Consider the following 25,538-nt stretch of genomic DNA (forward strand, 5'->3'; position numbering starts at 1 on the left):
CGAAGCCTATCTCTTGCCGTGGTCATGGTCGTCGACAGCCAGCATCGCACGTGCCGACGAAGAGGGTCCATGTTAATTAGCATGGAGTTCGATTCCTCCGACGTGCTCTTTTCTCAGTAGACGAGTCGAATGTCAAGTTTTGAACATAGTAAGCATCCTTCAAACCGTAATCGGCGTGATTCTTCGACCAGATCTTCTGTGACTCGCGTAGTATGTGTGGAACAAGACTGCCGGATCCGAGCATGACTTTAGCGCTTGTATCTCCGACTCGAGAAGAATGAGGTCGACGAGATGGTTGGCAGGAGGCAAGATTCGCACGTGGTCTCGTCCGGCCCGTTTGTTTGTCTGCCTTCTTTATTCCTTCCATGTACATTTCACTTTACTTTCTCGCTTTGAGACGTCGTTTTCTGAACCTAAAGCTGGAGAGAAAGACAAGACCGCGCCACGGCATAAGGACGACTCACCGGATTGCGACATACTAAGCTGGCAAAATTTGGCCGTGAGTTTCTCTCTGGCTCGCATGGACACTGCTGTGTATTGCTACCTACCTACCTACCTCCAGTCAGTCGCGTCACCATATTGTTATCGTTGCTAATTTAGTAACCATAACATTCAATGTAGCGTCTAGTCACAACAAGATTGCACAGCCGTGCTGCCAATGGCATTTGGTGGGATGCTCCTACTTGGGTCGGCGCCTCTTTTCGAACTTCTTCACGGACAATATGCCCGGTTCTCAAGCGGGAAGATCCTTGGAGAAGTGGCCAGCTGGGGCTAGCTTGACACGAGCCCTCCGACCTCGTACGTGGATAACACCTGAACTCGGGGACGCTTTGTGTTTGCTGAGATGTTGGTGCTAAGCACATTAGTATCATGGCCGACTAGGACTGTTCGTACTCACGCGCACTCAGATGCAAAGATAATCTCCTCTACTCAGACATTTATTCTATACTCTGTTCTCCCGTCTTCTGACTTCCAATCGACATCCCTTCCCTTTTATCTCACCTCGCTGAATCTCCACACTATTATGGATCACGACAACGGCATCTAACGAAGAGTGCAGATCACCGTGTACACTGGCACCCAGACGTGGTCTTGCGACTCGATGCTCATGCCTCAGGGCCGTGGTAGCAGGACCATCATGACCACGATGCGAGATAATCCATCCGCAAGTTCAGGCTCGGGTATTAGTTTCCACCCAAGGAGTTGATGCCAACGGGTTCGAAACGTTATGGGTTGATGGCGAAGCTGGTTATCGCATCTGTCTTACACACAGAAGATCCTCAGTTCGAACCTGGGTCAACTCATAGACGATATTCTAGATCATGCATATCATTTTGACCCTCTTTCTTCTTTGCGGTTAAATGACACACCCGTGACCCCGGGGCAGGGGGCTCAAGGATCAACGGCGAGGTTTATCAGTCTCGTCCATGTTTTGCATGAACTTTGAAGCTCTCTGCATAATGTATACAATGTGCATGGCAGATGTACAATTGGGCCGTCTCTTCCAGATAGACTGCCGGCCAACGTCAAGCTGGATTTTCCCGCGGTCGAGCGAGAATCATGTGTGAGGTGTTCGTGAGGATTGGGGAGGGGATGGAAGGAAAAGCAATGGCGCCGGTGTTACAATGAGGGGAAGAAGGAAACTTGTTCAATTGACAAATTTCATCCGCGATGCTCGACATCTACCTCGAGACTCATTATTCTTTCGTTGAGGTTTGCTTCCACTGCTGCCGCCGATTATAGGTGTCAGGTTTCTTGGATAGTATGTGACGATACTTCAATTTGGACCTGGCACGACATGATGTTGATTTTCTGTAGGTAACTACTTGTTAACTGGTACCAGGTAAAGGGAAACATGATTAACGGAGGATCAAGTCTTCGCTGGGGAATGTAAGGGAGACAACAAAAGGTATTAGAACTAATTTTGCCAATGATTATATCTAATGGGACTTTTTGAACAGTCCTATAGGAGACAGAAGCTTAGCACAGAGAAGTCTTTAGAGAGCAAAAAAATTACCAGCCCAACAACGCGTCCACTCGATCCAAGTTCTGCCGTTATCACGAACCAACATTTACTCGCTACAATCACAATCAGCTTAAGAATACCGGGGCAGCCGAATTCACTCACAGGAGCGAGAGCGTGATGTCGCCGTTGACCCTGGCCTGGATCTTGATATCGACCTCGAGGTTGAGATCCAACCTGAGCTTGAGCGCCTCCCTTTGTCTTCCATGGAGTACTCTTGCCACGGGGACGTGGGCGACGTGTTTATCACCTCCAACGATGGAGTGATGGTCGGCGGTGGCGACTTTGGGAGCGGTTTGGGGAGAAGACATGATACTGTGGTAGTTGTGGTGTCTGGAGTAATATCCTGACAGGAGCGGCTTTTATATGCGTAGAGTGGAGGGTGGGAAATACGAACAACGTTGTGGGCGCGTCGTTCTGTCAGTGAACTAGCCGCTGAGGAGGGGGATCGACTAAAGCTCCGACTACGTAACGGCCGGTTTACATGATGATGTCTGTCAACCTGAGTACTCTGCGGTGTACACCGAATTCCTGCCCAACTGTACCATGAAAAGCTCGTAATGGAGTTAGTATCTCCGACGTGAAACTGGGGAAATGAAGTCTAGATTACAGCTTCCCCAAGAACTTTGTTGTCCTTGTAGCAGAGCGTCCTCCTGTGTTACGCTCAGTACATCTGACGACGATCATTCTCTTTCCCCAGCAAGCGGTACTGTACTATTTTCACAGTCATCCACGGGTCAAGGATAATTCTTGGCTTTTTTTGTGCCATGCGAACATACGAATTGATATTCACCGCAGTCGAGGTACATTGGGGTTTGTTACATGTGGATACGACGACAGCGTCCCTCGTCCCGTACATCAGCTCTTACTCACTGTGTCGGCGCTGAAATTCAGCCTATGCATCATCCCTGCGTTTCTGACTGGTACGTGCCTGCCGCTGGCTGTCATTTTTCTTGCCTTTGCGACCTGGTATAAGTCAGCTTGGGCAGGGGCGCAGTGGTGCAAAACCAGTGTGGTAGTAATTAAACTTGATCTTGTTCGAAAGAAGACTCAGACGTATCAGCGCTCAAATACGGTGAGGGCTGTTTGGCAACTTGAATAAGCATCAGTAAAGCTCCCCTTGAAGAGCGGTAAACAGACTACTCCGACATTCTGTTGGCGTTTCATAGAATTCTAGATATCTGGACTCGATATGATGCGAAAATTGATGAATGAGGATAGGTATTAGAAATATCTCTGGAAACACTTACCAGGAGCATGAATGAAGACTACTAGCTTTGGAGCTCGATTGATGATTCTGCGCGCGAGGGTAAATTGCTTCAGGCTTCGTGAAATATACGCGAAGCTGCGTTCATGTATGTTTCGAGCTTCATCCCGCAGTGTATCAACTGATCATTGTGCTAAGTCTCCGATGAGTCGATTTATGGATGAAAGTAAGACAAAAGACCATGGAAATCAGATACAATAGATAGTCCAGCAGAGGATGCTAATTTTATCACTAAGTGACTTTCTTAAGTACCTTGCATACATCACAGGCGCGGGATCGCGTTTTCAAATGCCGAGCTTGATATCTCGTGACCGTGATTATTTCCTTTTCCGGTTTTCGGGCCGGCGGCTTGACATTCGCAACTCAGAAGTCTTGACTACAGGCGTAACTGCAGGAGTAGCAGTACATAGTGACATCGTATCCTTCTCAACCTAAATGCGACGGCGAAATCGTGCGACGTAATGAATACTTAGTGTAGTACAACCCTTGATGGACGGAATTCGAGTCGATGGAGTGACAGACTTACTAGTAAAGCATTCTGGCAACGAGACTGTGTTTGAAACCTATTTTGGTACCGTCTTCGTTGACATTGCGGCTGCACTCTTTTTTTACAATGGGGACGAGTTCTTTCTTGCAGAATGATGGATTAATTAAGCGGAAGAAGCGAACGCGTCTAAAATAGTACAAGTAGAAGATTTCGCGTTAATCAATTCTATTATCCCTCTTTTGAAAAGGCATAGCACCGAATTCGACTAATGCAGCTAAGTAGAAGCATAAATTTAGCCATCACAGAGAAGACCTGCAATTGGAAAACACCGACTTGTTTATGCGCAGCAACTTTGAAAATGATGATAAATCACTGTGATGATTTATTCGCTGAAGAACAAGCAAGTCGTCAGAACTTAAACCGTCCTCAGAGATAATAGACTCACAGGAGAGAGAGCGTGATGTCGCCATTGACCTTGGCCTTGATAGAAATCTCGACCTCAAGGTTGAGGTCAAGCCTAAGCTTCAACGCTTCCCTGTACGGCTTGGCGACAGCGTGAGCATAAGTTGGTTTGTGAATGGCAGCGTGACCATGGGCAAGAGTGCCAGGGGAGGAAGCGCGAGAAGCAGACTCTGGCATGATGATACTAGTGTTTATTGATACTGAAAATCCAGAACGCACCTCTCCTTTTATACCGGCCAGAGAGTAAGGACGTCTTGCTGCCTTACGCCTGGAAATTAGGTACCGTCGGCGGATAAATTCGAGCGCTGTTCACGTCGTTTCGTAAAGTGTGCGGAGCGTGACCATCATCAACACTGTGCCTCGGGTGACATCTGTCCGCTAGAACTGGACTCGGACTCGTCGAGACCCTAAAGAGGTACGGGGCGAAGGTGCATAAGGATCACATCGGTAGCACAGAACACCTGGTACCATGCACCAGCGGCATATCGGATTTCCTTCCGAGTGCACGAGATATTTTGAGAGATTCCGGCGCCATAGGTACCAGGCTTGCTTGAATGTTCCTTAAAGATGAAGCCTGCAAGTTTGCCTTCGTGTTATTAGGGATTTATATCTCGTAATTTCAGGATGTGTTGGTGTCCTCTCGTGGCCGATGGGATGCCTAATTGACGAAACCGAATCGATGATGAGCAATGAAATGGAATAAAATAACCTACTGGAGATGCATAAGTGGACGCTATGCACGCAGCTGGTAGAACCGAGGTGCGTTGCTAAAAGGGTACAACAGGCCGTCATGAAACAGATCGAGCGCAAGATCCAGTAGCGTTGATAATATCGAGTTCGAATTGTATATGGACTGGTACAGAGCAGAGGGGTAGTAAAAGAAATTAAGGTATCAGACCTGAAAAAAGATATGTCACTGCCAGTGCATCGTCCGTCGAAGATAATAAACACACCTCTATTCAGCACCACAAGAAAATTTCCTTCTTCCATCGTGTCGTACAGCAATACATAGTCATAATGTCAGGCAGAGTATTTGCAGAAGATTTGATGAAAAAACAACGAAATGCAGCATCGTCGTCAGCATTTGATCGGCATCGTCACGGTCGAGGAAGAGATCATTTCAAACTCCGACATCTGCATCCTTCGCAGCGATCATGAACTTCGGCTGAGGTGACTGCAACGCATTTGGTCACTATCCGATTTATTCTTCAGGTCTCTCGACGCTGCGCTAGCTGTAGAAGACTATCACTAGGCGAACAAGGTAAAAACAGTCCGACTGCGTTACTGCGTACGTTCGCATCACACAATGTACCTGTCGTGGACCGAGCAAAACTCTGCTACTGTACGCTTTGAAGTTCCACACCGGTCCCTAAAGTTTACTGTCACAAACCTCACAGGCAACTGTAAGACTTCAAATTCCACAGCAACACTGATAATAGCATTTAATAGGTACCTATTTAATTGCATATAATTCCAATGGTGACTTCAAGAAGCACGCCAAAATGCAGAGAAATGGAAAGGCACGGTATAAGGGTAGTATCTATCTTAAGACTTGAAAATGGATTTTCCCGACGGCAGTCCTGTGGTATCTCAACGCTGGAATTAACTCAAGGACGCGAAGCCGAGACTAACCTGATGTTCCGACAGTTGCCTCTTCGACTGCTTAGTGCTATGAACCTGCGGCACATTTACTGCCTAAAAGCAAAATTCAGGAAACGATAACTCGGATGCCAAACAAACCCCGGGACAACTTACAAGAGGGAGAGGGTAATATCACCGTTGACCTTCGCCTTAATGGCGATCTCGACCTCGAGGTTGAGGTCCAAGCGAAGCTTCAAGGCCTCCTTTTGCTTTCCAACACCTCCCGGTCCGAGGGAAGTGCGGCTGACGGCGCCAGCGGTGGGTGCAGCATCAGAGCTGTCGCTACCACGACGAGGAGCGGGTGCAGAGCCGAAGATGGAGGGAGCAGCAGCAGCGGAAGACATGATATCAGAACTGGGAAGGTTCGATGAAGTGGTCGATAAGAAGTGAATGCCTTTTAAACGACCATTGAACAGCACGAGATGTCTGGACTCTTGTTAGAGGGGCACGATGAGACGACATCTACACAAAAATCAGGTGTGTGTGTGACATTATCCTGGTGCAGTTCAAACCAGCTCCCTGACGCATCCTCAATAGTATAACCAATTACGGAGGGGCGAGGTTCTTCGTCCTAGGACAGTCGCCCGATGCATCTTGCATCGTGACCTAGCGCAAGTTATGTTGAACTTGCTGTACTACACGCGGTTGTGGGTTGAATTCAAATGCTAACTGAATGACATCTGTCGCTTTGAATAGGATCAGATGTTCGAGATCTATAACGGCCTCAGCATGCCGGGAAATTGGCAGAGCACCCGAGCTGGCAGCTCAAGGGCACTTCGTTCGGACACGAGATTCGGATGCTCGGAGTATACCGTTAGTCAAAGAGAGGTAAGTGCGACACGCTACAAAGGTATCTGGACACTTCCTGCATTCAATCGCCGTTCTTCGCGTCACTGATCTCAGCAACTATTGGCTACGAGTAGTCATGTCAAGTGCTAAGAATATGCGACGACAGTGATTCCCCACCGTGCTGACTGATGAGATGGTCAGCGATGTTTCAGAATTAACGACACGGAAGTGACGACGTCAACAGTGCCACAATGATTGTTTGTTTTCCAACTCGAATTTCGTTCCGGAGTCGCCTATTAGAGTCATAGGCGACGCGAAACAACTGAAATAAACTTCCAATTTCTAAAAAGTGAGAGCCTCGTCAGAGTAGTCAAAAGAATGCCAATATTGGTGGTCTGGCCTTCAAGTGTTTTATATAAAAAAGGCACGGTTAACGAGTCAAACAGTTACCAATCGACTGCAAGGTCCTCTAGCTTCCTTTTTGTCTCATTGGCGGACAGTTTGAATTTTTGGAAAAGCTTAACGGATCTGAGATTCAGAAATTTAAATTTACAATGATCATGATGGTTTCAGCTGAGCCAAATTCAAGTCTCCTCTACATCCTGTCTTCATCCCCCAACTTGAAGGCTATCTGACGGCCAAGGAACCCAAATAAACGGGAAAATCGCTGGCTAGCGTCGCTAGCACAAGAAAATTTGGTCCAAAGCTAACAGACCGTCGAACTCATTCCAGTCGCGTTCGATTGTGCCAGTTGTAGGCCGATCAAAGCATTCACTTCCAATTGGGGCTTGTCTGATTACCACAAGATTACAAGACTAAGCATTGTACATGACAATTTCAATTTTGATATGTTCCAACGACGTCCTTTTGACATTCTCCTCTCTACCTCACACTAAACATATCCTTCGTTTCCATCTAGCACTTCAACATTGATTATAGGCTACTGTAGTCGACGAAAACGGTTTTCTATTCAACTTTTCTTTGCTAAGTTTATGCCATTCCCTACATCGGCTTCGAAACTTCGTGTTCTCCATCTGCTAAAAAGATCGCGTATCTTAATTTCGCTGCTGAAGCTTTGGAATGTGATCAGGCCATCATTTGCCCGCTGTCTTTATGTTCCTCTTCCCTACGGCCGCCAACCTATCTATGAGTACATAGTTTTTGCGTCAAATAGACCCAATACCCGAGAAACGCGGTCATCTTCACAAAGCGACCCAGGTACGCAGCCAAATAATGGTCCTATTGATCCCAGCACCATCCATCATATACGTATCCGTTGTCCCTTTTATCAGCCATTTGATACTATATCTCATCGGCAACAACGGTCGTTTAAAGCTATGCCTCACAGAGGCCAGTTCACTCGCTGAAACGTGAAATAAGCAAAGGTCTTGGGAGCTTCAGATATGATAAAGGACTCACAGGAGGGAGAGCGTGATGTCACCGTTAACCTTTGCCTTAATGGTGATGTCGACCTCGAGATTGAGGTCCAACCTTAGCATCAAGGTCTCCTTGGGAGGCACGGAGATAACCCTGCTTCCTGCACGAGCGGGAACCCCGCCCGCTGAGGTGCTGATGGTTGGGTCAAAACGCATGTATGCAGCGGTACGGGCCGGATAAGAACGACTAGGCATCCTTGTTGGGCAAGTCCATCTCAGACAGAAGAAGCTTTGTGTTCTGTAAAGGAGAGAAAGAAGAGCTGATCGCCAGGAAGCAGGAGAACGGTTGGGCAGCCTGCGCGACCTGCGCGACATGATCTTAGCTAAGAAGAGAGCCGGCTGCCTGGTCCATTACCAACTGAGCAAATTATGGGCGGGCAAAGTTCTAGGTACCTAACGGACATATCAAGTCAGGGTGTCCTGCGGGTTGCCTTCAGGACCCACTTGAGCTAGACCTTGAAGTGTGTTCTGATTTTCCACGGACGCTATTGATGGATCTTTGGAACTCCGTTGAGTTGGCGATGTGGGTCCATACACCAAATTGTTGAATTGGCTTGGCGTCCGCGTCTCCCGGTACTCGAACTTTTGCTCTTTTGTTTTTTTTGAAAAAACAGAGCGTGACACTGTTGTCATCTTCAATTTTTTTCAACTCTGCATGCCGCTGTACGCCACCCCGTTAATGAATTTAATAACGGGTATGCTCAGTGCTGACCGGATTCATCCGGTACCGTAGGAGCGATAGACATATTAGCAAATGCAGATGATGTTCAATGAACGTTCGAGACCTACTAAATTAGTGAGCGATTAAATTGTAGGAATCAGGCAGGCCTCGCCTCGCTGTTGCTAGGGAAGATTCATCAATGGAACTGGAACCTGTTGATGATGCAGTGTGCATCTGCCAGCGGTGATTTACATACCCGCATAACTTAGGAAAGGTATCAAGTTCCTTCACCCGTGCAATGGCAATGGATGTGCAGAAAAAAGCATGACATAGGGTCACTCCATCGTGTACATACCTGGGAAATCTGTAAGGTCCAGGAATGTCCAAAACTGACCAGACATTTGAAGTAGAGAAGCTTGATACTCACGGGCCTATTTAGAAACGCGTGCTGTGGCGCCCATGTAAATGTAAATTGCAACGTTCCCGAGTATCACCAGACTCCCACGGCACTATTAGATAGATCCCTGCGAAATTCTGATCTTATAAGTCAACTTGCGAAAAGTCGGACAGTGCAAAGCTTTAACAGATACCGCAGCACGGATTGTTCGCAATCACTTGGGATTCAATACAGTAAGACCTAAAATACAGACGTCTGATCAGTTGAGGATGTGTTCGCAGATTACCTCAAAGAGTCGAATATAGCCTCAAAAGCCAACGTTCCTCTGCTCCTCAAGCCATAAATAACCTTCTCGGTCATCTTCTGGTTTGAGATGACATAAACACACTCGGGTTTGAACTCAATCCACAAGATGATGTGTGTGCTTGATCCGGCTTACCGTGCTTGCGAGTATCTAGAATACGATCAAGCAGTATCAATGCAAAAAATAGATGTTCCACACCATAAACAACGACACCATATCAACCAAAGGGTTGCCAAACGTCATCCTCGTATTCGGCGCCATCCAGAACAACTTGTGGTCGATTTCCCACTCATAATGTGAGGCATGAATAGAGCAATACCACTCCCCGTAGCAACGAACAATACCCGCCTGAACAGTGGCACGATCCGCAACAAGTCACACGTCGGGATCCCGTGAACCCATACCTCTTTGGGAGGGTGTTAATCATTGTTGTTGACCAGTCGCCAGCTTGGGAGATGATGATGGCAGGGATAGAAATGGTAGCAAAGCTATGTCACTTGTATAGTGGGTCAACAGAGAACCGCTGGAATGATCCGGGAACGGGGTGAGAGCCTGATAAAAATAAGATAGACGAAGAGAAGAGAAGAAGGACGCTATATACCGTAGTCAACGAACATTTGGACAGCGTGGTCAGAGATAACGACGCTGCGCATGGGAACCTTTTGAAGTTTGACCCAAGGCAGGACGATCGAACAGCTGAGGATGATCATCAGCCAAAAGAGAGCCGGATGAACACGAGCATTTCCCAGAAATGTCTGGTCCCTGTGATCATTCTTGACGACGGCCTCTGTAGGATCACGTTAGACCAAGTTCAAGGGAAATCACGCCTTTCTTACCTGCGCCCAAACTAATACAGTTACAGTCCACCCCATGAACCTATTTACGCGTTCAAATGTGTCGTGACGCCTCACACGATATATCGGGTATACAAAGATGATGATGCTTGTCAAGAAACCCAGAATGTGGTGCGTGAGGACAACTGTTGCCACTGATTTCTGAATGGCAGAGAATCAGTGCATGAATCAGACAGTTAGTGAAAGGAGACTCACTCTCTCGTTGTTGGCTAGCTCCCTAGTAACTTGTATTGCGAGGAGAATCAGCCAGACCGGTCCAGATGCCGTTGCATCAGAGTAAATTCCTCCATGATTATATACCCTTGCAACGAGTTTACATCCAAAAGGCCATCTATCGAAAGCGTCAACGTCAGACCTATCTCTAAATAAGAAAGGACTCACGACCGAGAAACCGTACAAGCAACAGTGAACAACGTATTGATAACCAGCTCTTGCGCATAAGGATTGCGATGAAGAGATTCGAAACGGCCAGAAGCGCGGCTTTTTGCGAATTGCACCCTCGAACCGCGTAGGATATGAAGATGCCCATGCTGGTGATGAACGTCACCGAGAAAAAGACGCCGATAAATAGAGAAGGTCTACAATCGCAAGTTGCGTAAAAGACGCGACTAAACTCTTTCTGGCACATCCTCGTTTTCATAGCCATCCAATGGATTCATCTGTTTCTCGTCAGCGAGTTTGGGCGACGCGAGAGATGGTAGTCTCGGTGGGGCTACTCGGAAAGGAGATACCATTGGAGAACTGTACGTTGCTCATGGTAAATGTGGGTACACTGCCCGAGTCGGCGGCTTGCAACGTCCCTGTAAACTTGACAATCGTGCGCGCGATATCTTTATGAGCTTGAGCTTCGGTCGTATGGGAGGAATCGGGGTGCAAGAGGAAGTGTCTGTTCGGGGCAAGATATTGAAGCTGACATAGTATGCGTGTAGGATCTTGTAGAGCCAAGGTGGGCTTGGTTGAATTCGTCGGTACGGGCCGACGGTTCGCGCACTTCTGACGAGTCCATATACTCCCTCGCCTTTGAAGATTAAAACATTTTCACGCATATGGGATAATTTCGCCCGGTTCATCGCCCTCCAACGTGGTGCATAGATTTGGAGTCAGTGCAGAGCGGGCGTGGGTTCAATTAAAACTCTGTCATTGCTTTATGAGAGTGTGGGCAATACATAGTGAGACGTCTACATACTTGAGTACTTTTCGAAATGCGGCTGTGACCGCCCAAGGCAAAGGGTAGGATTTGGAAGATCAACTGTTGTTTGCTCATCGTCGTTATCTCGCTGCAGTTAGTTCGGCGAACGGACATTTCCCCTTCCGCCGTTCTCGAGATGAGAGGTATGTAATTGCATAACCGTAAACACGGAAAACTGCGGACGAGATTGATACCCCGGGTTATATGGAGTCAATCTTCCGGTGACCTTGCCGCCCAGAAATTAACGGAGATGTCAGCAGACGATGGGTACATCCTGCAATATGAAGTGCGATTCAGTCATCGTTGAGCACGGAGATTAATGGGGGGTTCACTCTTTAGAGAACATAACACATCGGAAATATTCAGTTGATGATCCCCGTATCCTGATATATCGAATGACGTCCTCTCTTCACGATAAGTACACGACATGGGTCTAGGTACGGCGGAAAACGGGACTGATGAGTGAGGAACTGAGGAACATAGGTTCATGTAAGGACATCAACACGTACCGTCACTGTTCCAAATTTGCAAAGCTTCTCGTTAAGATATTTTTGTACTCGCCTCATGGTTTAATGAATTCATGCTATATGTTTGTTAATAACTTTCATAACATTCGAGATACTACGCACGTTGGAGAGGAAGGAGCGCGACAGTGTCATCATTCGAGCAGATGTTGCGTAAAGTTAACAAGCGCTCGACTTGCTTTTCAAGAATCGAGCCGGCATTAGCTTTACAGCTGATTAAGAACGCGTTTTATCGAAAAAGGACGAGACTCACATCCAGCAAAAGCGATCCCATTCGCGAGAACCATTGGTACACCAAAGGCCGCATGGTCCCAACTACTGGTATTATCGCATGGCATCAAAACGCTGAGGGCCTACATAAAATGAACGGGTCAAAACGAAAGGACGCTTGTCAGGCGACGCGTCGTACGTTCTGGGACGCCTTGGGAGGGAAATAATCCGGGCGGGGAAGCCATTATGAGGGATGTCGGGGGTCAGAAAGATAAAGAATAGTTCAACGAGCATTGCGATGCTGGATGTAGAATTTTAAGTAATGCAATTGTTTGGCAGGGACCTTTCTGGTGACGTAAGTGCAATAAGATTTTAGATTCGGCAATTTCCGCTTTTCATCTTTCTCAGAAAGTTTCATGAGACTCATCCTGCACGTCTTATAAAATTCTGGTAAATCCAGAGAACACAAAAACAATTGCTACGAATCGCTTCTGCTGAAGAATCGCGAGCCTATCATCATTCTGACGCGATTTTCTTGTTTGGTTCAACGTGCGAGGATCCCCCCAAAGGTTGAGGATTTGTGTCGCTACCCGGACGAAATCGGAGAGGTTGAACGTTGAACTGCCTTATTCGATGTCCTCCGAATTGGCACCAGAATCCGTCGGGCCGCCTCCCAGAGAGGTCCTCCGTCCTTTACCCTTCGCTAGAGCACGGGATTTCAATTTGTGAGTCGATCACAGGCGACGTCATCGAATCTGCCGAGGACCTTTATAAGCACTCGTCCATGTCAGACATCCTTTTCTTATACCACTACCACCATGTCCAACTCGAGTTCTCTTCCAATGGTTCGAGGAAGCTCCCAGCGTTCCTTCACGGGAACGCTTACTTTGATTGCGCTACGCGCCGCCGAGTGAGTCCTAGCAGCCCAACGAGACGCGCTGGTAATGATACTGTACCGCAGCCCCTTACTCCAGTACACGCTCTTCCAAAAAGGATACGCTGCCGACGCGCTTGTACGCGTCGGACTCCTTCACCCAGCCAGAACATTAGCGTTGGGGAACGGTATTGGCCCAGTACCGACTCTGCTTGTTAGGATGTACTCGGTTGCTGCCCTTCGCCATGTATGTTTACATCTTCAAAATCCTTTCAACTTTTGACCGGTATTACAGTGCTACTGGGTAACCTGCACCAATGACTCGACGTATTTCCCGCCTTCTGCCGGTCTGTTTGTTGGCGGCTTCAATATTGCCGCGTCGACTTTCAACACGTTTGTCGCGGCATATATGCTCTCCAAGGCATCCTATCTATTGAGCGCTCCCGTTGATAGCTTTGAAGGATGGGTATCGGCATTGGGATGGCATCAGTACGTTCCCAGACTTTCTCGTTCTAGCCTGCGGTTAATCCCCTAATGAAGATGGGTCGGACTCGGGATGTTTGCAGCAGGAATCGCCATGGAAATCGTCTCTGAGGAATCACGAAAGGCGTTCAAGGCAAAACCGGAGAACAAAGGCAAAGTCGATGATACAGGTCTTTTTGGCTTCGTGTATGCGCCTTTTTTTGTTTCGAATGCGTTCGTTAGTTGATATCTCAAACAGGAGACATCCTAACTATCTGGGCTACCTTCTATGGCGTTGCGGGATGACCCTTGCTACCGGCTCTATCCCTGCTACGATCACTTATGGGATTTTCCAGTTTACCCAGTTCGCATTTTCCATCCCAGACCTGGCGGCACATATGAGCAGGAAATATGGAGATCAATGGACGGATTACCAGCGTCGTGTCGCGTCCCGCATGATTCCTGGTATTTATTGAAAGTGAAATTAAGTGTAAGTTCCAAGAAGTCGACGAAGTGTATCCCAACTGTCGTGTTGACTTGTTGTAACATATTGAAAAAACGTGATTATCTTTATTCAGCCAGCTGTCGCACATGAAGTTTGCTCGATATATGCGCTTGTGGATTGCCTAGGTTTGTCATATATCCTTAGATCATATATCACTACTGCGGCCCGACGCTACTTGAATTTGATTTCTTGAATTCGTTCCCTTATATCCATCTCACTTTGAAAGTTGCGACTCACGTTGCCGAGTGCGTCCGTAAGCCTGTAATGGATCTAAAGGTCGAACACTCGTACAGCAGGGAATGGTGTGCAGCCTTTAGTACATTGCTATACCTTTCGGCTGACTTTTGACAGACCAGTCAATTTTCAGATACTATCTATGACGCCTTTACAGGATCCAAAACCTTCCTTGTCAACGTACACTCCTGGACCCGGTTGCCACCCTTCACACCGGCTAGCAGATCCTCGTCCTGGTCATAGCACAACACCCATACCCCCTCGCTCTCCTCCATCGCAACGAACCCTTCCCAGCCTTCAAACGTCATTCTCTCCTGGTCCTCCGTCCAATCCCATGGGCCGACGATGTGCGGCAGACTCTGTGTCTTGCCGCCGTACGTGACGACAAGCGTGTCTTTGTCCACGTATATCCAGTTGAGCTCGGGCGGGTCAGGTTGGATCGTGCTCACGAGTCCCAAAGGTTTGCTATTCCACGGGTACTGGATAAAGAACCCGGCGAACCCGTGTCCTCCTTCCTTGCGCTTCTCCTTGTCAGGGTCGGCAAGGTATAGCTACATCGTCAAGGATCAGTAACCCACAGAGTGTCCTGAACAACTGATCTGCTCACCTTGTGATCCCTCAGCACCACCTGCTGGCCTTCGATAAACTCCTTCAATGGCGCATCCTCACTGCAGTGCGCATACAATGTGAACTTGGCTAAACGTGGATCATTCTTATCCGCCTCCTTGGGTGCACTGTTGCTGTTGTTGTTGTTCTCCGCGGCTCTCTGTTGATTCCCTGCGCCCTGGGCTATACTCGCTACGGACGTCGCCGCTCCCACCGCAGCGAGCGGAATGGCTACGGCGCCTGCTGCAACACCGATGACGCCAACAACCATGACTGTTTCGATTCGGTTTGCAGTGGACGACTCTTTTGCGCACCGGATGCCGGACCCGAAGAAGTTGCCATTTCGAGGGGGAATGAAGAAAACGGCTAGGACGCGTATCAGGGCCCCCGTTGTCAAGCTGTAGATTGGATCCGCTTTCGTCATTCGAGGGCCAGACCCTATTTCGTAAACCCTGCAATCTTCGCTTCAATGACATTGTCCCATTTGGAATGTCATCAAGCATTCTTTCTGACCAACGTCCAAAGCTATACGATGGCCTAGACTGCGGCACCAGTTGTCTTCGGAGTTCTGACTGGCCAACGGAAAGGAGATGCTACCTCTCGTGACGCGTCAGCCTACCTCTATCATTATGGACGTCAAGCAAGCATAGGCGCGTAGTTCCTGGGGAGGCCGCAACGTACCTGCTCGCTTGCTCCAACTCTTGGCTTTAATTAACCGTCATATTTACAAGGAACAAATTCGAAAACCAGCGCGCGTGCAAACCCGGATCAAACTTCACGAAAACTCTTTGGCACAATTTCAAGGAAGGTACAGGTAATCCTCGATCCCGACCGTAGCCTACGGTCGAATTTTGCCCCCGTCCTATGCTGGCCACCGGAATTGGTTAGGTTAACGCGCACGGTTACTCCAGCATTACTCCACCGCCTGTTTAAAAGCGTGACACTTTTCTACCTTGGAAGCAAGAAACATGTCTGCCCCCGCTGCCTCGCTCAAAAACAAGACGCGTTCGCGCTCCTCGTCCTCTTCTTCCTCGTCCTCTTCCTCCTCTGATGAGGAAGCTCCAGTTTTCGCCCCGGTGGAGGGAAAGAAATCCCATTCAATCTCCCGCCCACCGGTCGCTGTATCGGGCAGGCATGGAGCGGGCAAGCAGAAGGAGGCTCTGAAGCTTAGGTTGGATCTTAACCTCGAGGTTGAGATCGCTATCCAGGCTAAGGTTAATGGTGATATCACGCTTTCGCTTTTGTGAGTGCATTCAAGTCTAAGGGGGGTTGACGGCCGATTGACTGGTCTTTCAGGCAGTGAAGGGGGTGATGATGGTAATCTATCACCGAGTGTGTTTCGCTCGATAGGTGAGTGCTTTTCAATGGCTTTCCCACAGCGTCTTTCTAACAAAATTTGTGCTGCAGCCACTACTATCTTTGGTTTCAATAGTTAATAGTGGCCGTAAAATGTGACGCGTATTATAATTAGAATTCAAGTTGTTGGATTCGTATCTTCATTAATGGTACTTGTTCAGCAATAACCATGGTTTGAATATAAGGATAATGGTGATGACAAAATGATCGTATCTGGGAAGCATGACAGCCATCGCGTACACTAGGTCGCAATTGATCTTCAGGCTCAACAGCACCGGTCTCTTTGTAACGACGACGCGTTTTGACAGGAGCATCATTTTTACTTAACTATTCAATTTGGTCCACCTCGAAACCCGGGATCGTACACGTTGCGTCCCTTTAGATGGCATGTCCCGTGAATCATAAGGGAAGATCAGGGTTCTCCCGGTGATGATGCACGCTGCATCGAACATTTTTCTGATGAGATCTCTGTGGTATTGAAAAGGTGTCAGACTTGGAACAAACCCTGTCTGAGGGAAAAGTATTCATTTTTACCCCGGGCTTTTTCAAAGCCGTGGTACGGAAATCTTCGGATAGCCTATACAGTATTTAGCGGCTTGCCCTGTCAGTGTGAACTCGAATACCCCGTGGAGAAAGGTAGGTACCCGTACATCCAGAGAAGATCAGGGAACATGAGATGTAGGAAGTTAGGACCCACCGTTGATGCACGCGGACGTCGGGCTAAGCTCTAAATAACTTGGCGCTTCACTTTTGTATTCATTCACATCTACAACACTCAAGGGTCGCTCAGGCTGGGAAGTTCTAGTCATACCTGGGGACGCTTCTGTGGCGACTCGGGGCCTGTTGAATTGGAAAACAGAATCGAATTGGACGCAAAGGACCCGGTTTGACACTTGAATCCCATCGATATATTGACTTGAGAATGAGTAGAATATCAGTCCTTCTGTTTCATGACGGCTTACTGACAGCGATGTTTTCGCGAGGGCACCCAGTGAAATGCTTCGGCGATTGAATGGAGGGTGCGATAAATCCTTGAATCTTCCTGAAAGAATATACCAAAGTTGCAGAATCGACGAAAGGGGTCCGGTCCGACTTCCGACTACCTGGAAATGGCCCAAGATTTTTGATCGCGTCGAGTCACTAAACCGTTTCTGGAATCTGAGGGTAATACGAAGTACATGCTGTGAGCCGTAGGATATCATCTGAAACGTGATGAAGCAGGTATATCAGGAGTTGAACCTAGAAATTTTGTTTCATTTACGGGCATTAAACAAGCGCACCGGCAGGAGCGAACTGTAACCGTGGCATTTTAACTTGTCCCCTATTGCCGGAAGGACTCATGAGATTTTACGACACGGGAGACGGAAGCAAAGAGGCAAATATTTAGCACCAAGCTCGGGAACATTTAAACGTGTTTGGGTTGGTTCTATCTTCAACATGCGAAGGTTTGGAATTAGTTACGGGTAGGGAGAGTTCAAATGGTACTCAATTCCCCAGCCTTAGTAGTATACTCAAAGAAGAGATGCAGGCCCGAAGGTTGTAGAACAAGGCAAATCGCTCCAACCAATCAATGACCACAGGAACCACAGTTTTTGAGACGGGTGCTGTATTAGTAGCGATTGAGTCCGCTGAAATCCCAGTTGATTTTCCGTTTGTATGCACATACCGCACAACCGTGAGGGCCTAGTGGCCAGATGGCGTGCTTCCCTTTGAGAATTAGCTCCTTCGTAATAAACTCCACCACAATAGCTACTCCAACACGGTGCCAACCAAAGTTTGAGCCTGGACCACACTTTGGTACTATTGGGCCCAGTTGACGCACCATTCAAGAGATACGCGCAATACGCATCAAAACGCGTCTCCAGGTACTATGCTTTGAACCTCTTCGGAGCCACCGGAGGAATGGCGAAGAATGGAACCTGCGCCGCCTACCTACTATCAGGTCTTCGTCTTGGATTTTGTGTTCTCGTCACGTATGAAATCAGAAGAACTTCTGCCCTCTTCTGCCGCCCATTCTGCTTCTCGATGCGTCCGGATGCCCCATGCCATCTGATTTTCTGGTTTTCTTGCTGTTCCGAGGCTTTATCGAAGCATGCCCATATATCAATTGATGGTCATGGACAGCTCGTGCTTCGCATCATATGTACAGTTATTTTTTGATTTTGTTATTGTGAAATGAAATTCGCTCGACACTTGTTGTGAACAGTCAAGAATCGCTCGGGGCCGTTACCGTAACGTACCTATTACCGGAAGAAGTCCTCTAGAAAGGGTTATGTTAGTGTGACAAGGCAGCCGATTCGCTGACAACTATTCTGGGATGCAACTATCGGGCTAGAAATTACGTTGTTCCCAATCCGCAGGCAGCGCTAGGAAATCGTATAAAAGGGCAAGGTATTCACTGGTTTCTGCAGCCATCTACAGCTACAACATCATGTCTGCTCCACAAACCGCTACCCAATTTGCTCCCGTCGACAACGCCACTGGTGACAACCAGGTCGCCCCCGCCACCAACAAAGGGTTGGGCCGCGGTGGTGCTGGAAAGCAGAAGGAGGCTCTGAAGCTCCGCTTGGACCTCAACCTCGAGGTCGAGATCGCTATCCAAGCCAAGGTCAACGGCGACATTACTCTTTCTCTCCTGTAAGCGGCACTCTCGTTCGTTAGTATTTGTCTCATTCTGATCCTGATTTACAGTGAGTGAATGATTTGAGTCTTCAGCGATTGAAAGGGCTGGTTGTTGGATCGTCAGGTCAGTCTGTCGCTTGTGGTAGTTTTTCGGTACTTAAGAATTCTTCGCAGTCACAACGACTATTACTTTCGATGGTGATGATATCGGTGCTGGAAGGATTTATATGAATAGTTTTGCGTTTGGAATTTATGACGATACTTACGATTTTCTCAATTTGCACTTTTTTTACGTTCCGAAATTGGTCCTGATGGCGTGATTGAGTTTCTGAGATGCTATGCAATTATAAGGTGTTACCTTGTTCCACCGCATATAACAATAAACGCCCACAACCAGATTTAGCGTCAGGTAACTTGTTATTTCGCGAGGTCATGAGTAGGGTTCAATACAAACAGGTTGCTAACAGCGCTGGTGACGAAATCCTTTCTTTGTCGCGAACTCCTAAAGAAACTAACAAGCGCCGAAGGTAAAGCCAAAAGCCTTGGGAAACAACTAACGTACTTGTAGGTCTGATTCATTTGTTCATCGAACCATTAAGTCCGAGACGCGCGAATACTCGGGACCGTCTTGATTAACGCGTCGCAAGTCGGGTTATCGATGTTTGACGCGCGCTAGAAAATATATTAAATCAGTACTATAGCTTGTACAGGAGAAACCAAGGAAGAACAATGGAATGGACTACGGCACTTGGAGTGGAGCATGAGTTGAACGTAAATGCTGCCAGGATCCGTATCACTGGCTATGATGGAAGCCAATGGAGCGCTCAGCTGACTGAAATGCGGACGATGGTAATTACGGAGATGTCAGACGCGACCTAGCCTACCATTACAATCTGAGTGTATGGAGCAGCTGTACAAACCCTTAAAGCATCATGCCCGACTTACAGTCTCGTGTTGAGCTGGCCACGGAGTTGCTATCTCCGCTGTAAGCACGTCCAACAGGTAACTCGTGGTCTATCGAGTCTGGCCTCACACAAGACTGCAGTGGAACATGGCGCCGAAAAGCATCATGGTTCAGACGACCCGATTGGCTGGAGCAACTCAGAATTCTACGGGTCTTCTTCGCCTCAAATAAGTTGTTAGAATGCGAACGCACAGAGAAAAGTAATCTGTACCTTGAGGCTAAGCACCTAGTTCCGCATGCCAATTCAACGGCCTCCCGCCTTGTGTTTCGAAAAGACGGCCCCTCACTCAAACCCGGGTCTCAACAACAGAAACCTGAACTATCTGAGAAAAGAACACCACACGAGTTTTGCAGGTACCTTCAACGGTTACATCCGAAAGCCAAAAAAGCACGATACGGACTTCGCAAGCCTCGAGGCTCGGTGTCGATACCGGCAGCCATGAATTAAGTTTCCAAGTCGAGAATACTGTGCTGATGGACATCAAGCTGCAAAGTTTGGTAACCACGTGGAAGGAACAGCCACCAGGCGACTGATCGAAGCACACGTGATAGTGACCAAGCGGTTCTGTCGCAATATTGCTGAGGAATCCACAAAAGAAAAGTGACAAGTGCTCGTTGAGTGGAAGTATCAATGAAGACGCTAGTGAGTGCCATTTATGGAGTCTAATGAATAACAGGACATTGATCGGAAGCGACCCACATACCGCGGCGAGTGTCCGCGCTCACCAGCATTCACCGTGGACCGTCATGCTCGATAGTGAGTAGCTCAAGAGACCAGCTGAGCACCCCAATTTCAGGCTATATTTTTGGCTTCCAATCGGAACTACTGTGGAGAGGGCGGAAAGTCTGTCCGGAGGTTTAGCGTTTTGATTGGTACGTTTGACAGACTCCAGAGTCCAGACCAGCGAATGGATTGTTTGTTACTCGTTGCTGATTGGCCAGCAAAGAAACCATGAACCTCATTGAGACTGAGATGTTCACGACCTTCGTTACCGTTTAACACGTTTTCCGCCCGCCTTACGAGCTTTAACTTGAAGCTTAGCCTAGAGTGCGTCTAGTGCGAAGAGAGATCGTCTCGTAACCATTTCCGGCCAACGCTTTCACGACATCCCGGGATTCCCGGCGCTTCCATCGCAAATGAATGCTCGATTGCGTTTTTTTCCCAAGACAGCTGCATGCAGGCCTTGTAAACTGCTCTCTGTTGGTAAGCAAAGCCTTGTTTTCGCTACCATTCTCCGTTTGGAAGCTGGCCAGAGAGAACCTTCCAAAATTTGTTTGTCAAGATCAGAGCTGCGCTGAACGATCTACGGCTGTTCGCTGTGTCCCCGACCTACACCGAATATGATAGAAAATTCGAAACATAGTTTCTATACTTGAAACCTCTTGAAGGAGCAAAGGTAATGGTGACCTTGGGTTTGAATATAAGATGCCGCTTCGCTCCGGCGTACCTTGCATAAGATGTCGCAGGCCCGGCACGTCGGGATTTCCGAATCTCCCGAAATGGCTTTTATTACCATCAGCAAACAAAAAACCCAACCGAACAACAAAATCACAAGGCCATTCGCTGAAGAAACACCAAGCAATGGAGGAACGGAATAGAAAACCCAGGACTTCGGCGAAGGCACGAAAGCTTTGTGAGTCAGACATCTAGAAAGAATACATTTGTAAGTGACAAGGGCAGAAGAATGGCCCGTTTGTCGTACTTACCTTTGATACGGATTATCGTACCCGTCTATAGACAAAGGCTATCGCCTTTGTACAGCTCGGGTAAAATCGCATCGACCGAAGCCTGGCTCAATTCTATAAGGCCAAGAAGTCGTGGTTTAACTCGGTTTTTTTGTGCACCCGTAGGGAGACCACGAACAATCCCCTGTGAGAGTAACCGCCAATCACGGCCTTCTGAGCTACTTCGTGATGGCCTATCTGTATTGGCTCCTTGGGCGGAGGAAGTTAAAATGTTGACAATAGGACCCACTTACGAGAATCCATTTAGCGCAGCATGAGCCACCGGCAGTGCGGGTACCGTGAATTTCATAACTGCTTGTGACGACTTTGGCTTCATCGTGAAGGTCCTTCTCTTCCAAGATTAGTCAAGTTGCTACAATGATGCAATCGGTTCACTCACTTTTGTAACGCGTAGCAGTAGATGCGCTTATAAAAGTCCTCGAATTTGACAAGTGATTCCATCGAACTTCCCCCGGTTCAAGTATTACAATGTCTTCTGCTGCTGCTCCTTCCATCTTCGGCTCTGCTCCCGCTTTTCGTCGTGGTAGCGACAGCTCCGACACAGCTCCCGCCGTTGGCGCCGTCAGCCGCACTTCCCTCGGACCGGGAGGTGTTGGAAAGCAAAGGGAGGCTTTGAAGCTTCGCTTGGATCTCAACCTCGAGGTCGAGATTGCCATTAAGGCCAAGGTCAACGGTGATATCACCCTCTCCCTCTTGTAAGTGGGCTCGAGCTCGTTTCGTAGTACCGCGTTCTTAACTATACTTCCAGGGAGTAAACGTTCTGCTGGCTCATAGCAGTCGGAAGGACAACCGTCGGGATATCAGGTTAGTCTCTGGTTCACGTCATCCTTGAGTTGGTTCTAGTGCTGAGATGCCCCAGGATTGTTTCGGAAAAATCCATTTTTAAGTCTTTGGATAGATACCCTGATACCGATTTTTCCTTCCCTTTTATTTTCTCTTTTGTCGTGTTTCCGGAACTTGCCAGTGGAGTTATATGCAGTTAAGCGCCTGTTAAATGTTAATGTCAATGTTACTGTGGAATTTGAAGTCTTACAATCGTCAAGGACGTTCACCATAGTAAGCTTTAGAGAGTGGCAGCGGGAAGTGTACGGTAGCAAAGTTTGGATTTACGCCAGCATCAGGTGAATGTTGAAAGGTACTTAGAAATGGTAGACCGTCACGAGTACATTGAAATGCCTGGTGGCCTGTACGGTGCAGCTGGAGGGTTTATCAATCGGCGAGGGAGCTTGTTTGCCTGGTAATCTTCTCTAGCTAGGACAGAGATAAGATACCAGAGGAACGAACTGGATAGTGACCCAGTGTGTTGTGGCAATTGCAAAAGCCCTCACCGAACTTCGTTGAAGAGCGGCGACCACTGAAGGACAAGTGAAGGATGCAGATGTCGGAGTTTGAAATTATTACTTCCTCGACCATCACGACGACGCGCATTTCGTTGTTTCTTCATCAAACCTTCTACGAGTATGGTGTTTTCCCTGACTTTATGACTATGAACTGTTGTACGGCAAGGTGGAAGAGCGGAATTTCTTGCCAGTATTGTCACACTCACTGCTGAATGTCAAATGATGGTGCGTTCGTTATGTCCTACGGCTCCGCAATGGTAGTGAGATACATTTTCAGGTCTGATACTTTAATTTCTTCTACTACCCCTCTACACTGTACCAGTCCTTGTACAACTCGAACTCAATATTATCAACGCTGCTGGATCTTGCGCTCGATCTGTACCATGCCAGCCTGTTGCACGCTTTCAGCCATGCAGCTCGGTCTTCTGAAGTAGCTTGTGTAAGGCTTTGCCAGTGAGGAGGTCCGTCGAATCTCCTCTCTGTCATTGCTTCAAGTTGGTCCTGTCTGGCTACCCAGTATGCATCTGGAGATTTATTCTCGGACGAGAATACAGACCGCTGCGCAAATTGACCGTTACAACCTCACTGCTTCTTCAGGAGACAACGATCCACGACACTGGTGATGGACGGTCACGCTCGAGCTGTTTTGCGGTGACCAAAACTGGACGCCTGCGACGTCCTGTTAGTGTATCCCCACCAACTGCTAGCCGCTGGCGCGTCTCCTCTGCGAGTACTTTATAATCAGGTTAATGAACCTGCGTGCATAGCGCCCACTTACGCATCTCCAGCAGGTATTTAACTTTATTGTCCGCCATTATTCGGCGTTGTCAATTAGGCATGCAATTTGGCCGCGCGAGTACGCTAACACGTCCTAAAATTACGAGATATAAATCCCTAATAACAGGAAGGCGAAGTTGCAGGCTTCACCTTTAATGAACATTCAAGCACGCCTGGTGCACAATATTCCGTGTACTCAAAAGGAAATCCGATACGCCGCTGGTGCAGGATACATGATGTTTTGCGCGACCGATGGGATCCTTATGCACCTTGGCGTCGTACCTCTCCAGGGTCTCGACTCCTCCTCGTCCAGTTCTAACGGACAGATGTCACCCGAGGCACAGTGTTGATGATGCTCACACTCCGGCACACTTTACGAAACGACGTGAACAGCGCTCGAATCTATGCGCCGACGGTGCCTAATTTCCAGGGCCTAAGGTAGCAAGTTTTCCTTACTCTTTGGCTGATATAAAAGGAGAGGTGCGTTCTGGGTTTTCAGTATCAACACAAACATTTAACCAGTATCATCATGCCAGAGTCTGCTTCTTCTCGCGCTTCCTCTCCTGGCACTCCTGCCCATGGCCAAGCTGCCGCTATTCACAGACCGACCTATGCTCATGCTGTCCGCTAAGCCCTACAGGGAAGCGTTGAAGCTTAGGCTTGACCTCAACCTCGAGGTTGAAATCGCCATTAAGGCCAAGGTCAACGGCTGACATCACGCTCTCCCTCCTGTGAGTCTATTATCTCTCGGGACAGTTTCATTTCTGACTTGCTTGCTCTGCAGCGAATAAATCGTCTCGGTAATAGACTATCAATTTCATAGTCACTGCACATAAGAAGGTTCGTCTTTTTCCAATTTTGACCCTTCTTTACGATGCTGAAATTCGCGCTGCTAGCTGCATGTTTTGTTTGATGATCGGCGCTGGACTTTTTCAAAAGAAGGATGATGGAACCGATGAACGCCCTATTTGTACTATTGTTAGACGTGCTAGCTCTCTTCCTTCTAATCAATCCATCGTTCTGCATGAAATTTTTTTTAATTCGTCTCAGCTAGTAAGGGATCATTTTGCTGCGTGTCATTCAGTGAAAACAGAACTACAGCGGGAATTAGGAATCAATTTATCGACCATCCGCTTGTAACCGTACTTCGTCGGCCCGACAATCGGAAAAGGAAACTGACACGGTCACGAGATTTCAATTTCAGCACTAGGAAACACAAGCGCGTAGCCTATGGTGCTCATAAGTTGCTTCACAAGTAGGCTAGCAAGACTGGAATCCTATGTTTTGGTCCCTTATTGAATCGCAGTCATTTAAGGACCTCCACCCATAATTCGACTTATTGGAAACTTATCAATGATCAGTTAATGTGGTGCGAAAGCCCAGAATGTACTTGAACACGGCATGGCACATAGTTCAAGTCTGGAATATCTTTCTACCCCACCGCAGCATTACACAGAGCGAGATCCGATGTTAATAGTCCTCAATCTTGCTCCTAGTAAGTAGTTTCAAAGATGTTTCTAAAGAAGTAGTCAATCATCTCCGTTCATCGATTTTCGCATCATATCGAGTCTGTATACCTGATATCCTGCCGCTGATCTTCCTAAAAAATATCGGCGTCGTCTGTACGCCGTTGTACAATGGCGGATTTTGCCGATGCTCTTTAAGCTGCTGTTAAGTCTTTCACAAGGTTCGCCATATTCGTGCACCATCTCAGCGCTGGTACCTCTAAGTCTTCTTTTCCGACAAAATTAAATATAATTACTGCGCCTCTCCGCAGGGGAACTTTCACCAGGTCGCAAAAAATGACA

At 47.8% G+C, this 25,538-nt stretch overlaps 10 protein-coding genes and 1 non-coding gene across 11 annotated transcripts; 6 read left to right on the top strand and 5 right to left on the bottom strand.

Moving 5' to 3' along the window:
• Window positions 1–1,230: 1,230 nt before the first annotated feature.
• On the top strand, window positions 1,231–1,304 carry EV420DRAFT_t203. Its single transcript has one exon. It is a non-coding gene; the product is annotated as a tRNA-Val (tRNA).
• Window positions 1,305–1,859: 555 nt separating this feature from the next.
• Window positions 1,860–2,363, bottom strand: EV420DRAFT_1766964 (uncharacterized protein; the record flags this gene model as incomplete). Its single annotated transcript, XM_060480905.1, has 2 exons — window positions 2,129–2,363; window positions 1,860–1,881 (listed from the first exon to the last, which is right to left on the bottom strand). Exons 1-2 carry the CDS (start codon window positions 2,332–2,334, stop codon window positions 1,860–1,862), a joined length of 228 nt encoding a protein of 75 aa, XP_060326851.1. The 5' UTR covers window positions 2,335–2,363.
• Window positions 2,364–4,218: 1,855 nt separating this feature from the next.
• Window positions 4,219–6,242, bottom strand: EV420DRAFT_1766965 (uncharacterized protein; the record flags this gene model as incomplete). The annotated part of the gene is made up of 2 exons (XM_060480906.1): window positions 5,995–6,242; window positions 4,219–4,423 (listed from the first exon to the last, which is right to left on the bottom strand). The coding sequence occupies exons 1-2, from the start codon at window positions 6,222–6,224 to the stop codon at window positions 4,219–4,221; spliced, it is 435 nt and encodes a 144-aa protein (XP_060326852.1). The 5' UTR covers window positions 6,225–6,242.
• A 3,718-nt stretch (window positions 6,243–9,960) lies between these two features.
• On the bottom strand, window positions 9,961–10,850 carry EV420DRAFT_1646889 (uncharacterized protein; the record flags this gene model as incomplete). The annotated part of the gene is made up of 7 exons (XM_060477970.1): window positions 9,961–10,019; window positions 10,069–10,254; window positions 10,304–10,343; window positions 10,397–10,462; window positions 10,517–10,538; window positions 10,622–10,652; window positions 10,703–10,850. 7 exons carry the CDS (start codon window positions 10,848–10,850, stop codon window positions 9,961–9,963), a joined length of 552 nt encoding a protein of 183 aa, XP_060326853.1.
• A 1,793-nt stretch (window positions 10,851–12,643) lies between these two features.
• On the top strand, window positions 12,644–14,255 carry EV420DRAFT_1338407 (uncharacterized protein). Its single transcript, XM_060468900.1, has 5 exons — window positions 12,644–13,154; window positions 13,206–13,365; window positions 13,414–13,607; window positions 13,659–13,787; window positions 13,840–14,255. Exons 1-5 carry the CDS (start codon window positions 13,063–13,065, stop codon window positions 14,054–14,056), a joined length of 792 nt encoding a protein of 263 aa, XP_060326854.1. The 5' UTR covers window positions 12,644–13,062; the 3' UTR covers window positions 14,057–14,255.
• A 204-nt stretch (window positions 14,256–14,459) lies between these two features.
• On the bottom strand, window positions 14,460–15,196 carry EV420DRAFT_1275202 (uncharacterized protein; the record flags this gene model as incomplete). Its single annotated transcript, XM_060467887.1, has 2 exons — window positions 14,460–14,870; window positions 14,927–15,196. 2 exons carry the CDS (start codon window positions 15,194–15,196, stop codon window positions 14,460–14,462), a joined length of 681 nt encoding a protein of 226 aa, XP_060326855.1.
• Window positions 15,197–15,893: 697 nt separating this feature from the next.
• Window positions 15,894–16,361, top strand: EV420DRAFT_1646892 (uncharacterized protein; the record flags this gene model as incomplete). The annotated part of the gene is made up of 3 exons (XM_060477971.1): window positions 15,894–16,168; window positions 16,226–16,275; window positions 16,333–16,361. 3 exons carry the CDS (start codon window positions 15,894–15,896, stop codon window positions 16,359–16,361), a joined length of 354 nt encoding a protein of 117 aa, XP_060326856.1.
• A 1,510-nt stretch (window positions 16,362–17,871) lies between these two features.
• On the top strand, window positions 17,872–18,688 carry EV420DRAFT_1564720 (uncharacterized protein). Its single transcript, XM_060473990.1, has one exon. It carries the CDS (start codon window positions 18,184–18,186, stop codon window positions 18,439–18,441), a length of 258 nt encoding a protein of 85 aa, XP_060326857.1. The 5' UTR covers window positions 17,872–18,183; the 3' UTR covers window positions 18,442–18,688.
• Window positions 18,689–18,996, top strand: EV420DRAFT_1564721 (uncharacterized protein). The gene is made up of 2 exons (XM_060473991.1): window positions 18,689–18,918; window positions 18,973–18,996. Exons 1-2 carry the CDS (start codon window positions 18,713–18,715, stop codon window positions 18,977–18,979), a joined length of 213 nt encoding a protein of 70 aa, XP_060326858.1. The 5' UTR covers window positions 18,689–18,712; the 3' UTR covers window positions 18,980–18,996.
• Window positions 18,997–21,092: 2,096 nt separating this feature from the next.
• On the bottom strand, window positions 21,093–21,929 carry EV420DRAFT_1483101 (uncharacterized protein; the record flags this gene model as incomplete). Its single annotated transcript, XM_060469941.1, has 5 exons — window positions 21,093–21,197; window positions 21,316–21,514; window positions 21,575–21,599; window positions 21,651–21,667; window positions 21,847–21,929. The coding sequence occupies 5 exons, from the start codon at window positions 21,927–21,929 to the stop codon at window positions 21,093–21,095; spliced, it is 429 nt and encodes a 142-aa protein (XP_060326859.1).
• Window positions 21,930–22,081: 152 nt separating this feature from the next.
• On the top strand, window positions 22,082–22,854 carry EV420DRAFT_1483102 (uncharacterized protein; the record flags this gene model as incomplete). The annotated part of the gene is made up of 4 exons (XM_060469942.1): window positions 22,082–22,308; window positions 22,391–22,417; window positions 22,641–22,669; window positions 22,757–22,854. 4 exons carry the CDS (start codon window positions 22,082–22,084, stop codon window positions 22,852–22,854), a joined length of 381 nt encoding a protein of 126 aa, XP_060326860.1.
• Window positions 22,855–25,538: the final 2,684 nt, after the last annotated feature.

Source organism: Desarmillaria tabescens (genome assembly GCF_030435595.1).
Source record: "Desarmillaria tabescens strain CCBAS 213 chromosome Unknown EV420scaffold_38, whole genome shotgun sequence".
NCBI classification, from domain to species: Eukaryota; Fungi; Basidiomycota; class Agaricomycetes; order Agaricales; family Physalacriaceae; genus Desarmillaria; species Desarmillaria tabescens.

Coding starts and splice junctions, on each gene's coding strand:
- EV420DRAFT_1564720 (XM_060473990.1), top strand. CDS start 18,184: ATGGCGAAGAATGGAACCTGCGCCGCCTACCTACTATCAGGTCTTCGT.
- EV420DRAFT_1338407 (XM_060468900.1), top strand. CDS start 13,063: ATGTCCAACTCGAGTTCTCTTCCAATGGTTCGAGGAAGCTCCCAGCGT. Junction 13,608..13,658: donor TCGGCATTGGGATGGCATCA/GTACGTTCCCAG, acceptor CCCCTAATGAAG/ATGGGTCGGACTCGGGATGT. Junction 13,788..13,839: donor ACAGGTCTTTTTGGCTTCGT/GTATGCGCCTTT, acceptor TATCTCAAACAG/GAGACATCCTAACTATCTGG.
- EV420DRAFT_1564721 (XM_060473991.1), top strand. CDS start 18,713: ATGTCTGCTCCACAAACCGCTACCCAATTTGCTCCCGTCGACAACGCC.